The sequence below is a fragment of the Triticum urartu genome, chromosome 3A, assembly GCF_056163025.1.
Source record: "Triticum urartu cultivar PI428250 chromosome 3A, HENAU_Tu73, whole genome shotgun sequence".
NCBI classification, from domain to species: domain Eukaryota; kingdom Viridiplantae; phylum Streptophyta; class Magnoliopsida; order Poales; family Poaceae; genus Triticum; species Triticum urartu.
In genome coordinates this window covers 6,755,041-6,768,860 of record NC_141875.1, presented here as the reverse complement: position 1 = coordinate 6,768,860, position 13,820 = coordinate 6,755,041, and the positions used below count along the sequence as shown (strand labels likewise).

At 45.7% G+C, this 13,820-nt stretch overlaps 1 protein-coding gene and 1 long non-coding RNA gene across 4 annotated transcripts; one reads left to right on the top strand and one right to left on the bottom strand.

Moving 5' to 3' along the window:
* The first annotated feature begins 1,088 nt into the window (after positions 1–1,088).
* LOC125542302 (Tetratricopeptide repeat (TPR)-like superfamily protein) lies at positions 1,089–6,770 on the top strand. 3 transcript variants are annotated; one of them, XM_087545845.1, is made up of 5 exons: positions 1,089–1,545; positions 2,209–2,258; positions 2,347–2,636; positions 3,965–4,111; positions 6,284–6,770. In XM_087545845.1, exons 1-5 carry the CDS (start codon positions 1,325–1,327, stop codon positions 6,566–6,568), a joined length of 993 nt encoding a protein of 330 aa, XP_087401971.1. In that variant the 5' UTR covers positions 1,089–1,324; the 3' UTR covers positions 6,569–6,770. The 3 variants fall into 3 exon arrangements, with proteins under 3 accessions (XP_087401971.1, XP_048561232.1, XP_048561231.1); XM_048705275.2 differs by having other exon boundaries at positions 1,090–1,519; positions 2,213–2,258; XM_048705274.2 differs by having other exon boundaries at positions 1,090–1,523; positions 2,205–2,258.
* A 379-nt stretch (positions 6,771–7,149) lies between these two features.
* LOC125542304 (uncharacterized) lies at positions 7,150–7,901 on the bottom strand. Its single transcript, XR_007297854.2, has 2 exons — positions 7,442–7,901; positions 7,150–7,339 (listed from the first exon to the last, which is right to left on the bottom strand). It is a non-coding gene; the product is annotated as an uncharacterized LOC125542304 (long non-coding RNA).
* Positions 7,902–13,820: the final 5,919 nt, after the last annotated feature.

The following is a 13,820-nucleotide window of genomic DNA, read 5'->3' as shown; positions in this document are numbered from 1 at the left end:
CAAAGTAGGCCCAAAAGAAGCCCCAAGCCTGACATGAATGCATGTTTTCATTATTACTTATGGCTGAAGCCCGACCTAAAAACTTGAAAAATAGAAGCCCAAGCCCAGCCCAAATCTTCTTGTGTCTCCCGTCTAGCAGCATTCAAACCCGGGACCTCCTATCTGCTGCATTCTACGACAGACTAGCGGTGCTTCGGATAGGGCAGTCTCCACATGGGCCAGCTGAAACAGGAGAAATCAGCGGTATAACGATCGCGATGAATATGCAGTGCGAATTCTTTAGATCTAACTACATCGGCATTACAAATATTTTCCCTCTTTCAAACATTTCAGGAAAATTCTAAATACATTCTTAAAGTTTTGAACAAAATTTTATAAACCATGAACAAGTTTTGCCAAAATTATGACCAAAGTTTAAAAATGGGAAGAATATATGAATTTGTGAACAACTTTTGAAAAGCAGGAACATCTATTAAATTCTGAACAATATTTGACAAAGACCAACAAGTTTTAAAGATATGAACAACTTTTGAATCTGTGAACACATTTAGAAATGGGAACTTTATTGAATTTGTGAATCAACTTTTGGAAACTTATTATTTTTTGAAAAGGGGACATTTTTTACATCTGTGAACAAATTTTGAAACTATGAGAAAAGTTAGCAAAAAGCGAACTTTTTTGAATTTTCGAAATAAATTTTAAAATAAGAACATTTTTGAACTTATGAACATTTTTTAAAGGAGGATACTTTTTCAAAATGTGCGGACATTTTTTAGAAACTAGCAACATTTTTTAATTTGTGAACAAAAATAATAACAGAAACGTGTTTCAAATTTTCGGAAAAAATGAAATTCTGAAAAACAAGAAAGAAACAATAAAAACCAGTAGAAAAAGGAATTCTAAAAGTGATAGAAAAAAATGGAATAATAAAAAAACGACAAAAGAAAAAAATACTACTATTAGAAAGGAAAAATGGAACAATAAAAAAAACGGCCAGGAACGTTCTAGAAGGTTCCCAAAACCGGATACTGTTGCGCGTGCGTTACCTCGTCTCGTAATTAGGCCGGCCCATCCCGGTCGCTCGCCTCTGTGCGAATCAGCGACACAAGTTGACGCAACGAGCGCCCACACAGCCGAACCTTATCTTCTCACCACCGCGCCTGAGCCTGCCGCACTCCCAAAGCTCAGCCTGCCGCCGCTCGTGCTGCAAGGCCAGGCGTCGGCGCTGCTCGCCGCCCACAAAGATCTTGCAAGACCACGGCCGAGGTCTTGCCCTCTCCTACGCGGTAGAGAGCAACCACGGACGGACGAGCCGTAGCCAGCCATGGCCGTCGCCTGCCGTTTCGCCGCGCCGCTGGGCCTCGCGCCGCTGCCTCGCGGCCGCGCCGTCGCCAAGGGCATCGCTTTCTCTGTTGGCTCTGCCAAGGCTGTCCCACGGGGCGTCGCGATGAAGGCGGCAAACGGGACGCCCGGCGGCGAGGAGACGCCGGAGACCGTCGGCCCCCTCTGCTGCACTGGCGTAGGTACTTGGCGCCTGCTAGTTCTGTTAGTACGAAAGCCGACACTGTACCGGTGCTTGACACGAATATAATTTCTTTTGTACTGAAAGAATCATTCTCTGTTCTCGTCAAAAACTGAAAATTTATGATTTAGATATATGCGCAGAAAATTATCTCTCTGACTTATCATGTTGTGGCCTTCTGCTAATTCTGAAGAATATCTTATGTGTTGCATTTTTAGTATAATTGTTTCTCTTCTTCAAATTATCATGTTGGGAGTAGTTTGTTACTGTGATCTTTACTGGCTGAGAATTTCCAACTAGGGAACTGTAACCCCTATGCCATATAATTTTTTTAACAATACAACGAGATTGCAAGCTTATTATTTTGTTGGCCATGGTGCCAAACAAAGTCATAGTTTTTGTAGTACATCCCACAATAAGTGACTCAACTTTACACTAACTTTGTACTAAAGTTAGTACAAAGTTGAGTCACTTATTTTAGGACGGAGGGAGTAGTTCCTAAGCCCTAGATGTAGAGTTTCTGCCAAACTAGACTCAACCGTGCACTTGAGCTTATTGTTTGTTCACACATGTTGTGATCCCTTTTTATTCTACCACCCTTTTTGGTTACAGATATATAATTAATGACCTTGTTTCAGTTGCAAAACCAATCTCATTTCGGACTTGTTTCCTTATTTCTAAGGAAGGCAGATTATCAAGAGAGCAGAGGAGGTTTTTCTTTCAACACAAGTAAAAGGTAAAAGTTTTAGATCTTGAATGTTTGTTGTTTCTGGACTGATGTTTTTACTGATTTATGCGTACATGATGTACCATCTTCACACCAGAAACTTCCGGTCCCCACTCTGACAAGGATCTAAAGAGAAATATGAACTTGCTGCAGCAACTTGGTATACTTCCTTGTGGTGCTACGGCATGGTTGAGTTTTGCACAATCAGCACAGTCTAGTGAAGGAGCAAAGTTAAATATGGTTTACGAGGTTGGCGAGCTGTTTGAGCTGGGAATTCAGCTTTCGTATCTGCTCATACTACTTGGTCTGCTTGGAACTGGTACATTTTATGTCATCCGCCAGGTTCTTGTCCGCAGGGAGCTTGATCTTTCTGCGAAAGACTTGCAGGTAAGCATCCTGCTAACATTTCTACATGCATTCATACTACTATGGGTCAGTATTATATTGCAAAACCTGCATCAACATAGTTCCCCTGATATCTGGGGATTGAGTGGGCCCACAGTCGACCAGCGATCTTGGTTCTTGCTGGGAGATGCTTGTCATTGATCACAAGGGGTAGAGGGATGAGAGAAAGAGAGAGCAGGTAGTTAACCTTAATTGCTGCTGGCATCACTTCCAGTTTTGCTACTGCTCCCACTTCCCATCAGTGATGCCTCTTGGGCCTCAGCAGGCTTGGTGCTATCGATTGCTGAGCGATAGATACAAGAGGGTGCAGGAAGTAACACAGGTTGCAATCTGGATTTTTATTATTTTAGTTATTTAGCTTTACGAATAACTACCTTATATTGTCAATTTGTCATCGAGCAAGATTATTCCCCCCCTCCCCCCCTCCTGCCTTTAACACACTTACCCAACCCACACCCCGCTGAAGACTCTGTTCTTCAGAACGGGCAACATGAGTTCCTAATAACACCACACTGGAATTACTGAATACTCTCAAGTATTAAACTTCAGTTTAATGTAGATAATAAACAATGGCAACACCGATTGTGATGTAACATCACATTTTACTACTGTCTTATGTTAAATATTTGACTACATTTGCAGTACTGTGATGAATTTGTTTGGTTCCATAGTTCTGTTAGGCAAGTGCAATATCTAGGCGAGTGACATGCGGGCATGTATACATATTTTTCAAAGAAATTTGTACTGTTCTGAAATTATTCAACAAAAAGGTAAATTCTTCTCATTTAAAAAATAGTTAGTTTCATTTCTCCTTGATTATGGGAGTTGTTGTCGATGACCTGGCTGACATCTCAGCTCTCTCTACCAAAGGAACTTCCTAACATGGGAGCTTGCCTGCAGTGTTTGTTCTCGGGATTTTACGTTATGCAGTATGACTGCTTCTTATGGTTTCCTCAAGCTGAAGTTATTTTTTTATGACCATTGGGTTTGTATAGACTTTTATGTGCCACATGATTGGATTTATTTTGTTACTTCGATGGAATGTATGGGCATTCCACTAGTCTTCTAAAAAAATGGTCTTGAAGTCTGGACATCCTTTTCTTCTGGTCAATCTTTCCAATTTTTTGTTTCTGATCTGAGAAAGAACTTGGTTAGCTCTGTTTTGTTGTACATATTCATTACATGTGCAAATTCTCATATCATGGTAGAACATGTTGTTTTTATACAAGTTCTTTACTGATGTTGCTCACTTCATAATGAACACTGTATTCGCACGCTACGTCAACCATACTTAATTATCTTAATTACAGGAACAAGTGAGAAGTGGTGAGGGAAGCGCTACAGAACTTTTTGAGCTTGGAGCAGTCATGCTCCGGAGAAAGTTTTACCCTGCAGCTATCAAATATCTACAGCAAGCAATCCAAAAATGGGATAGAGATGAGCAAGATCTTGCACAGGTTAGATATCCAGAAGAACTAGCTATTTATTTTCTGCATTCTAAAATCTGACATCAGGAAATTTATCTTTTACAAATGCAATGATATCATGCATTGATACTGCTAGCCTACATAATATGTGCTGTTCTTAGAAAGAGTGATGCTGGTAATTTGGTATCATGCTCACGTAGAAACCTTTTCCCTTCTTTTAACAGAAGGTGCAGTTTGCTGTTTAAGAACTACTCCCTCCGTTCCTAAATATAATTCCTTTTGGAGATTTCAATATAGACTACATACAGAGCAAATTGAATGAATCTGCACTAAAAAATGCGTCTATATACATCCGTATGTAGTCCCTATTGAAATCTCTAAAAGGTCTTATATTTAGGGTCATGCTATTCGTCACTCTGGGTGAGAAATAGTTATTCTTCACCCCCTCTATTTTACCATCAATGCACCATAATTTTACGTTTCGTAACTTTTGTCTTATTTCCGACGCAAAAAGGGACTGTAAGAAAATATATAATTGCCGTAAAAAATAATTTATGTTATGTAAAATTACAAACGTAAAAACATAGTCTAAAATACACATAAACTACAAATTTTCTTGTCTTATAACCTATATTTTTATTTTCTTATGTTAAATTTTACGTAGTGAATCCGTAGGAATGTAACTATTTGAATTCGAAACGTAATTTAATTATGAAATGATCGTAAGGTTACCTCGGGTGAAGAATAACTTATTCTGCACCCTGGGTGATGAATAGTAACACTATTCACCTAGGTTCCCAGGCACCTAGGCGTGTTATGGCAAGTACTATTCATTAATGCATGGTGTACAATTGACAAAATAATGACCTTCCATGTTTTGTTTGCATGTACTAGTATCCTAAATAGTCATTATTGTTTTTCATAACAAAAATAGTTTGAACATATATACTTGGGTACGTATATACTCGAGATACCCACGTGTATATGTTATTAGACCGACATACTAGTTAGTGGGTATTATACCTGACGCAAATTTGTATGCATTGATGTTATACCTAATGAAAATATGCCCATAAATATCATACATTTTAATAAGTACGTGTTCATGTTATACCCAATGAAAATATGCCCATAAATATCATACATTTTAATAAGTACGTGTTGATGTTATACCCAATGAAAATATACACAAAAACATACCTCGATGCGAATATACAAATAAATATATACGTATATACAAATAAATATACATACCTCGATGTGAATTTTTCTTGTATATTACCATGTCACACATTTTATAAGCGGTATATGTACCCGAGATACCCACGTGTATATTTTTTAAACCGCGATGGCAATTAATGGGAATTATACCTAGTGAAAATATGTGCGTGTTGGTGTCATACCCAATGAAAATACATACGTGTTAGTGTTATACCCAATGAAAATATGTACGTATTGGTGTACGTGGTAAAAAAGTTGCATGGTATTTTTCTAATTAATTATTATGCACCTGTCATACATGGCAACGAGTATGCTAAATAATTAATTGCAATTTACTATTTTCATGAAGGAAAAATAATGACACGTATCAATTAGGCAACCTTTATTACTTTCCATAGAAGTAGCGTCATGCAAACAAATAGGAAAGTAATAATACGGGTATGCATGCAAAGCCTATACCTATTTTAATAGTGAGATCAAGTATGATCCAACGGCTTCTAGGTAAGGAGCCTGGACACCTAGGTGTCCCAAATGATTGTCCTATACGGCCACCCATGTCGAGAAGTGCATGGATGAACCCGGGTACATATGAACCCACTTTGGAAAACACATTTTGCAATGTCAAAAAATTCTGAAAAAGGGTGCGCACGGATATCTCCATATTCTATGTGTGTGCAAAAAGTTTCATAGAAAAACAACTTTTTTTGTAGCCTGTGCAAAAAAGACAAAATTTTGTGCCATGAAACGCTATTTAGAAGCAGTAAAATTTGTCTTTTTTACTGAGACAAAACAAAAATACTTTTTTACACAAAACTTTGTACCGTGAACATACCTTTGCCAACATGTATGCATAATTTTTTTAGAATTTTTTAACATTACAAAACGCGTAAAAAGTACATTTTTGAAAAACGGGTGCAGATCGTCCATGCTCCACCCATGTCCTGTCTCTTCTCTCTGAAATAGTCTTACCGTGATGACCAGGTGTACAATGCCCTGGGGGTGAGCTACAAGCGGGAGAACAAACTGGACAAGGCAATCAAGCAATTCGAGAAGGCCGTGGAGCTCCAACCAGGCTACGTGACGGCGTGGAACAACCTCGGCGACGCATATGAGCAGCAGAAGGACCTTGCGTCAGCGCTCAGGGCGTTCGAGGAGGTATTGCTCTTTGATCCGAACAACAAGGTGGCAAGGCCGCGCCGAGACGACCTCAAGTCGCGTGTGGGCATGTACAAGGGGGTGCCGGTGAAGACGACGGACAAGCGATAGCCGCCACAAGGGGGTGGACGGATTCGTGCCTCAGTTTTGAACAGTAGCATCTGTAAACATGATGAGAAGTTTGTATGTAGCATACTGGTGTCTGTCATACGTCTGCGCTGGCGGTTGTTGTAGAATGTTTGGATGTTAGCACAAAATGTAGAATTTTGCTTCCGAGATCCGCACCAAGTCCATAACAGTTGTTGCAACCTTACTCTTGCGCTTGCTAGTTTCTCTGAACACTGACAGAGGTATTGTTCTGTTTACAAACAGCATCCGTTTGGGCACATTTGCAGCAACGTAGACGACATGGTACCAGATCAATCAATTCTATCGATAACGTAGCAATTTCTGCACTACCAGTGTGGTCAAGTTTGCCCAATTTGTGTGTCCCTTCTCTACCACCCTACTTGGTTCTTTTAGAAGGTAGGCATAAGACGAGTCCGATTTTGAATTAAAAATCCATCAATCCATTAGAAATTACAAGATATAGGGCAGCTAAAGGAGCTCACAACACAACACACAAATGACAGACACCAAAACTGAACAGATGGTGTTGCGCTTCATGCTCGAACACCGAACTACACACATGATAAACAACGTCGAAGGAGCGAGCAACTAGATGCTACTCCCTCCATTCCATGTTAGTTGTCGCCGATTTAGTACAAATGGAGAGGGTGTGAGAGCGAGCACGCCGGTGATAGCATCAGGAATAGAGAAGACCAAGCACACTCCGGGCTCGAGGACGCCGCACCGTTGTTCAGGCAAGGAGCATAATTCATACTACAAGATCACATCACACATAGTCAGAGTACAGCTGAATATGGAAACCACGAGGGAGCCAGCAGAGGGGACTCTCGCTGAGGAGCATAGGAAGGAGCCTACGACTAGGAGAATTTCCTATCGATGACGGCGTGGGGCTTTCCCTTGCCTTCAGGCTTGCCCTTCTCTTCGGGTTTGCCCTTCGGCCGCGGCTTCTCGCCCTTGAGATCCTTCCCGGACGGGACGGCCTTCTGCATCGCTGGCGCCATGGATGCTGCTGCTTCTTGCCCGAGGTGATACAACTACCGTGTGGTGTGGAGATGGGGCGACTTGTATCTTCTCTCAAAAAGGCTTTCCAAGGCCCAAGCACCACATATATCCTGTGAACCTTATCGGTACCAACCGTAGAGAATAATTTGGTGCATGGATATCCTATTGATCGTGCATTAGGCACACACATATATATATAGGTACAAGGGGTGCGACCGGTGTCTTGTCTCCCAAGATACAAGTACATACAGAGAGACAGAGACACTACAGGTGCGGCATAAAAAACCCGGACCTACGTACATGTACACATGCTCAACACCCTCCCGTAGTCGAAGCGTCGCCGGTGACACAAAGATTGGACCGAAAGTCCTCGAAAGTCGAGGTAGGTAGTCCTTTCGTCATAACATCGGTGAACTGCTGATCGGTGGGCACATGCAGAACTCGAACACGACCAAGTGCGACGTGCTCCCGGATGAAGTGAATGTCGAGCTCAATATGCTTCACCCGTCGGTGATGAACAGGGTTGGCAGCGAGGTAGACCGCAGAGACGTTGTCATAGTAGACAAGCTTGGCCTTAGGAACCTCACATAGCAACTCCTGAAGCAGCTTTCGTAATTAGGAGCACTCCGCGACGGTGTTGGCCACAACCCTGTACTCGGCCTCGGCGCTCGATCGTGAGACCGTGGGTTGTCGTTTAGACGACCACGAAATCAGAGAGGGCCCAAGGTAGACGCAGTAGCCGGAAGTGGAGCGCCAAGTGCTGGGTGTTGGAGTAGGCGACGAGGCTGGTGTCAGGTGATGCCATCAGGGTGAGACCCATAGCCGCGGTGCCACGTATATACCGGAGAATACGTTTCATCAGAGCCCAATGAGTGTCACGGGGAGCATCCATGTGGAGCCACACCTGCTGGATAGCATACTGAATATCCGGACGCGTCAGTGTGAGGTACTGAAGAGCACCGATGATGGAGCGGTAGAAGGGAGCGTCGGACGCCGGAGAGCCCTCCACGGCGGACACCTTAGCTTTCGTATTGATAGGCGTGGTAGCAGGCTTGCAGTTAAGCATGCCGGCTTGCTCCAGAAGCTCGTAGGCATACTTCTGCTGATGCAGGAAGAAGCCAGTGGCACGGCGGACAACCTTGATGTCGAGGAAGTAGTGGAGAGCTCCCAAGTCCTTGAGGGCGAACTCGATGCCGAGGCGAGCTGTGATCTACTGAAGTAGCGCTGGCGAGGACGCAATCAGGATGATGTCGCCGACGTACAGGAGAAGGTACGCGCTGGTGGCGCCCTGGTGATAAACAAACAAGGAGGCATCATACCGTGTGGACTGGAACCCCTGCTGCTGAAGGAAGGCCGCGATCCGCTGGTACCAGGCTCGAGGCGCCTGCTTCAACCCATAGAAAGAACGGGAGAGCAAGCACACGTGGTCTGGATAGTCGGTGTTGACGAAACCAGTAGGCTGCTAACAAAACACCTGCTCGTCAAGATGGCCATGCAAGAAAGCAGACACATCGAGCTGGTGAACTGGCCAGGGGCGCGAGACAGCAAGCTGTAGGACAGCGCGAATCGTGCCCAGTTTGACGACCGGGGCGAAGGTGTCGGTGAAGTCCACGCCGGCACGCTGGCGGAAGCCACACACCACCCAACGCGCCTTGTAGCGCTCAAGAGAACCGTCAGGGCGAGTCTTGTGAGGAACACCCACTTGCCAGTGATAACATTGGCGCGTGGAGGCCCTGGGACAAGTTGCCACGTACGGTTGCGCTGCAGGGTGTCGAACTCCTTACGCATGGCAGCAAGCCAGTTCGGATCCCGAAGGGCTGCGCGGGCAAAGGTGGGGAGCGGGGACGGTGCCGAGGTAGACGCGGCACACACATACTCGTCAGAGGTGTAGCGCGTGCTAGGACGAAACGTCCTAGTTCGAGCCCGAGTAACCACACTGGTGAGAGGTGCGACCGCAGCCGGCGGAGCCGAGAGGGGGACCAGCGAGGAGGAAGTCGAGCCGGTCTCCGAAGACTCCAAGGCCACCCGTGGTGGCGCCAGAGGCTGCAATGACGGGGACGATCGAAGGGGCCGCGGCGACGGGGGCGGTCGAGGGGGCCTCGGTGGCGGGGGCGCCCGAGGAGGCCGCGACTGCGGGGACACCCGAGGGGGCGCCAGAGGCCGCGGCGGCGGGGGCGCCCGAAGGGGCAGCCACACCCGAAGCGCCGCGGGAGGAGGCGGCCGGCGTCGGAAGCGCGGGCAGGGCCGGGCCCAGTGCTCGGCGTGGCGACTCACCGTAGGTGGTGGCAGGGGCGAGCCGCGCCGCGGGAGACACCAAGGAGGACGGTACCTGCTGAAACGGGAACACCAGCTCATCAAAGTACACGTGTCGCGAAGTGAAGACGCGGTGGGACACTGGATCATAGCACCGGTAACCTTTGGTGTTGGGAGGATAACTGAGGAAGATGCAAGCAACTGACCGAGGAGTAAGTTTGTGAGGGGCGGTGGACGTGGTGCTAGGATAACAGAGACACCCGAAAATGCGAAGACCATCATAGATGGAGCCGCATCGAAGAGGAGCTGGTGAGGAGAATAGTTCCAACGAGGACGACACGGGAGGATGTTAATGAGAAGGCTGGTGGTGGCGAGAGCGTCCGGCCAGAACTGAGGAGGCACGTTGGAGTGAAAGAGCAACGTGCGGACACAGTCATTAAGAGTGCGAATGACGCGCTCGGCGCAACCATTCTGTTGTGACGTGTAGGGGCAAGTGAGCCGAAAAATAGTGCCGTGAGACGCAAGGAGATTGCGGACGGCAACATTGTCAAACTCTTTTCCGTTGTCAGTTTGCAAGGCAAGAATAGGACGACCAAACTGTGTGGTGACATATGGAATAAAAAGCGATCAGTGTGACAAGAGCATCGGACTTGCGACGGAGAGGAAACATCCACACATAATGGGAAAAATCATCCAATATCACCAAATAGTATAGATAACCCGTGTTGCTTGCAATCGGGGACGTCCAAACATCACTATGTAATAACTGAAACGAAAAAGTGGAAATGTTTGTAGAATCGCTAAAGGGAAGACGAACATGCTTGCCAAGACGGCGGTCCTCACAAGAGTGGTCGTCCACCTTATTACATGAGAATGAAAAACTCTGAAGAATCTGACGTAAAACTGTGGAGTTGGGATGACCGAGGCGGACGTGCCAAAGATCGACACTAGCGACGAGGGCGGCGGGATAGGTGGGTGGTGCCGGCCGAAGGATGCACCGGGTAGAGCTCGTCCGGGCTATCACATCGGTGGAGTACCTTCCATGTACGGGCGTGCTTCACAGAAAAGCCAACATCGTCAAATTCAACAGTAATAGGGTTCTCACTAGCGAGGCGACGAACAGAGACAAGATTGGTAACTAAGTCAGGAGAGACAAGAACATTAGACATGTTAATAGGAGTAGAGGGAAGGAAACGACATATGACCGACATGTGTAATGGGTAGAGAGGAACCATTACCAACAGTGACGCGAGTGGGAGTATGAATGGGAGTGGAAGACGTAAGGTTATCGGGATGAGCAGTCATGTGAGCAGTGACGCCCGAGTCCATGTACCACCATAGTTACTCGGCGACGGAGCCGAATGCAGGGCGGTGAGGAACGTGGGATCCCATAGCGGCGGCACATGGGACGGGTAGAACCCGCCGTAGGCAGGCGCGGGGGCGGCGCCATAGCTGCCCGTGGCCGGCGATGCCAGATAGGGGGCGGCGTTGGGCGCAGTGAAGAACGCCTGATGGCTCGCCGGGCGGGGCGGCCGGTAGCAGGGCGCCGCGTGAGGTGCCGACGGCTAGGGCATGGTGCTGCACGCGCTTCTTGACCCCCTTCATCCGACGCTCCTCCAACCGCAAGTACGCCACGAACTTGAGAAAGGAGGACTCCGGCATCAAGGTGAGGTTGGAGGCGGCGTTGCCGAAGTCCTCGTTGAGGCCGACGGTGAGCGTGCTGAGGAGGAGGTCATCATCAACCTTGGCAACGATGTCACGGAGTTCATCTGCCAACGTCTTCAGGCGGCGGCAGTAGTCATCGAGAAACTGGTCATCCTGATGACAGTCAAAAAATTCCTACAGCAAAAAAATATGGCGCTGAAGCTTGTTGTCGGTGAAAAGGCCGTTGAGCTTGACCCACACGGCGTGAGCGTCATCACCATCGCTCATGACCGTATGAAACAGGTCCTTCGAGATGATGGTGAAGAACCATCGGATGAGCGTGGCGTCGATCACGGTCCACTCGGAGTCGCCCACCATGGCGTGGGAGTCGACGGTGCTGTCAACATGATCCACGAGATTGTTCTCGCGGAAGAGCAGCGAAAAGTACGTTTTTCACGCGAAGTACGTGGAGTCGGTGGCATCGAGGACGACGGGGACGCGGTCATGGATGTTGATGTCGCGGATGTCAGCGGGGTCCGGCCCGACGAAGGGGTCGGAGTAGGTGGAGGCGGTGGACGACATGGCGGCGGCACGTTGATGAGGGGGAGAGGCGGCGGCTAGGATCGGGTGGGGATGCAACGCGGCTGGGGAGCGGCGCGGCGGGGGAGGGAGGGCGCGGCTGGGAGGGAAGGCGCGTGGGGAGAGGGAACGGCGGCGGCGACGGCTAGGGTAGGCGGAAGCGGTTTTAAGAGAGGACTGTGATGCTATCTGATACCATGTAGAGAATGACTTGGTGCATCGAGATCCTATTGATCGTGCATTAGGCACATATATATAGGTATAAAGGATGTGATCGGTGTCTTGTCTCTCAAAATATAAATACATACAGAGAAAAAGAGACACTACATATACGGCATATACAAAACCTATATACATATACACATGTTCAAAACGTCCATAGCAGAGAAATTATTAGCAATCGAATCACAAAGAAGAAGAAATAACTTCGGTCGTTTATCACATGCATCTTCTGGGACCAACCGTGCGCTCTCTATCTCTATCTTGCTTAACAGTCACAACCTTGTCATTCTTTCTTGAAATGAGAATAGCACCCTACCTATGTATCGTTTGATCTGCATATCTATATATTATTAAAAAAGTCCAAAATAAACCTTAAACTTGTATACAAAAGTTAAATCGAACACTAAACTTTCAATCCTGAAAATAAACACACCGAACTCTTTAATCCCGATCTATTTTAAACCTTGAGAGCGTTTAGCTGGTATTTGCTGACATGGAAGGATTGTTGATGGTTGGACATTAGGACAAATCGGGTTGGTCCATTAGCGCGGTCGCCCGCGCCTTCGTTATGCTCTGTTTTTTCCTTTGCTTTACATTTTCATAATAATGATAAAAAGTTCATTTACATTTTTATAATGAAACTAAACATTATTTTAAAATATACACGAGCCCACTTTTTGTATATTAGGAGCGACAAAAGTAGAAGCAGCAGTGAGCTTGTGAGAGGTCTCAAACTAGCTAAGGACCTAGAACTCGCGGCGGCCCAACATAGCCAATCCCCATGACAGCTACTAGTCATTATAAATTGCGCGTCACATATAAGAATAGGCAGGAACGTTTATGTATGAATACATTTTTTAAAACCTTTGAAATATTTCTTGAAAAAATCTGATTTTTTTAAAATAACGAATATTTTTTAAATAAAATGATTTACGAAATTCCAAAAACATTTTCCGAAAATGTGACAGGATAACATTTTGCCATATATACATTTTACATTTCATAAAACTATACGAACATTTTTTTAAAACAAAATGTGTTCAGGTTTCATTATTTGTTGCATTTTTGCAAAAACTGTTTATGTTCCAAATAGTGTTCGCTTTTTAAAATTTTATTGTGTTTTCAAAAAATTGTTCGTTTAAAAAAAGTATTAAGAATTTTCACAAAGTGTTTGCAATTTAGAAAATCAGAGATTTCAAAAGTCATTTGGGCCTGCACGTTTCCAATATTCGTTTGGCCCTAAAATATATTTTCAAATCTGGACACTACGGTCTGTGGTTAATTTTTTTTTGCCTATAGGTCTGTGGTTAAATTGCTCGGACACTAATTATAGCACTAACAGCCAATGCTTCTAGTGGCTAGCGGGTGGAGTTTAAAGCTCATGGGCGCAAGTTCGCTTACTCCAGACTTCATAATTTTTTGGGTATTTTTACTTCCGTGTTACGAAACAGAAAAAGAAAAATATGTTCGTGTATGTTAGGCCAGCCCAGTTGCAGGCGCACTGAACTATCCCGGGATTCGACATGCCACGTCG

Bases quoted from the DNA above. Each gene is read 5' to 3' on its own strand.
- LOC125542302 (XM_087545845.1), top strand. From the start codon at position 1,325: ATGGCCGTCGCCTGCCGTTTCGCCGCGCCGCTGGGCCTCGCGCCGCTG. The intron at 1,546-2,208 runs GTTAGTACGAAA...TTTCTAAGGAAG, and splicing joins ACTTGGCGCCTGCTAGTTCT to GCAGATTATCAAGAGAGCAG. The intron at 4,112-6,283 runs GTTAGATATCCA...CGTGATGACCAG, and splicing joins ATGAGCAAGATCTTGCACAG to GTGTACAATGCCCTGGGGGT.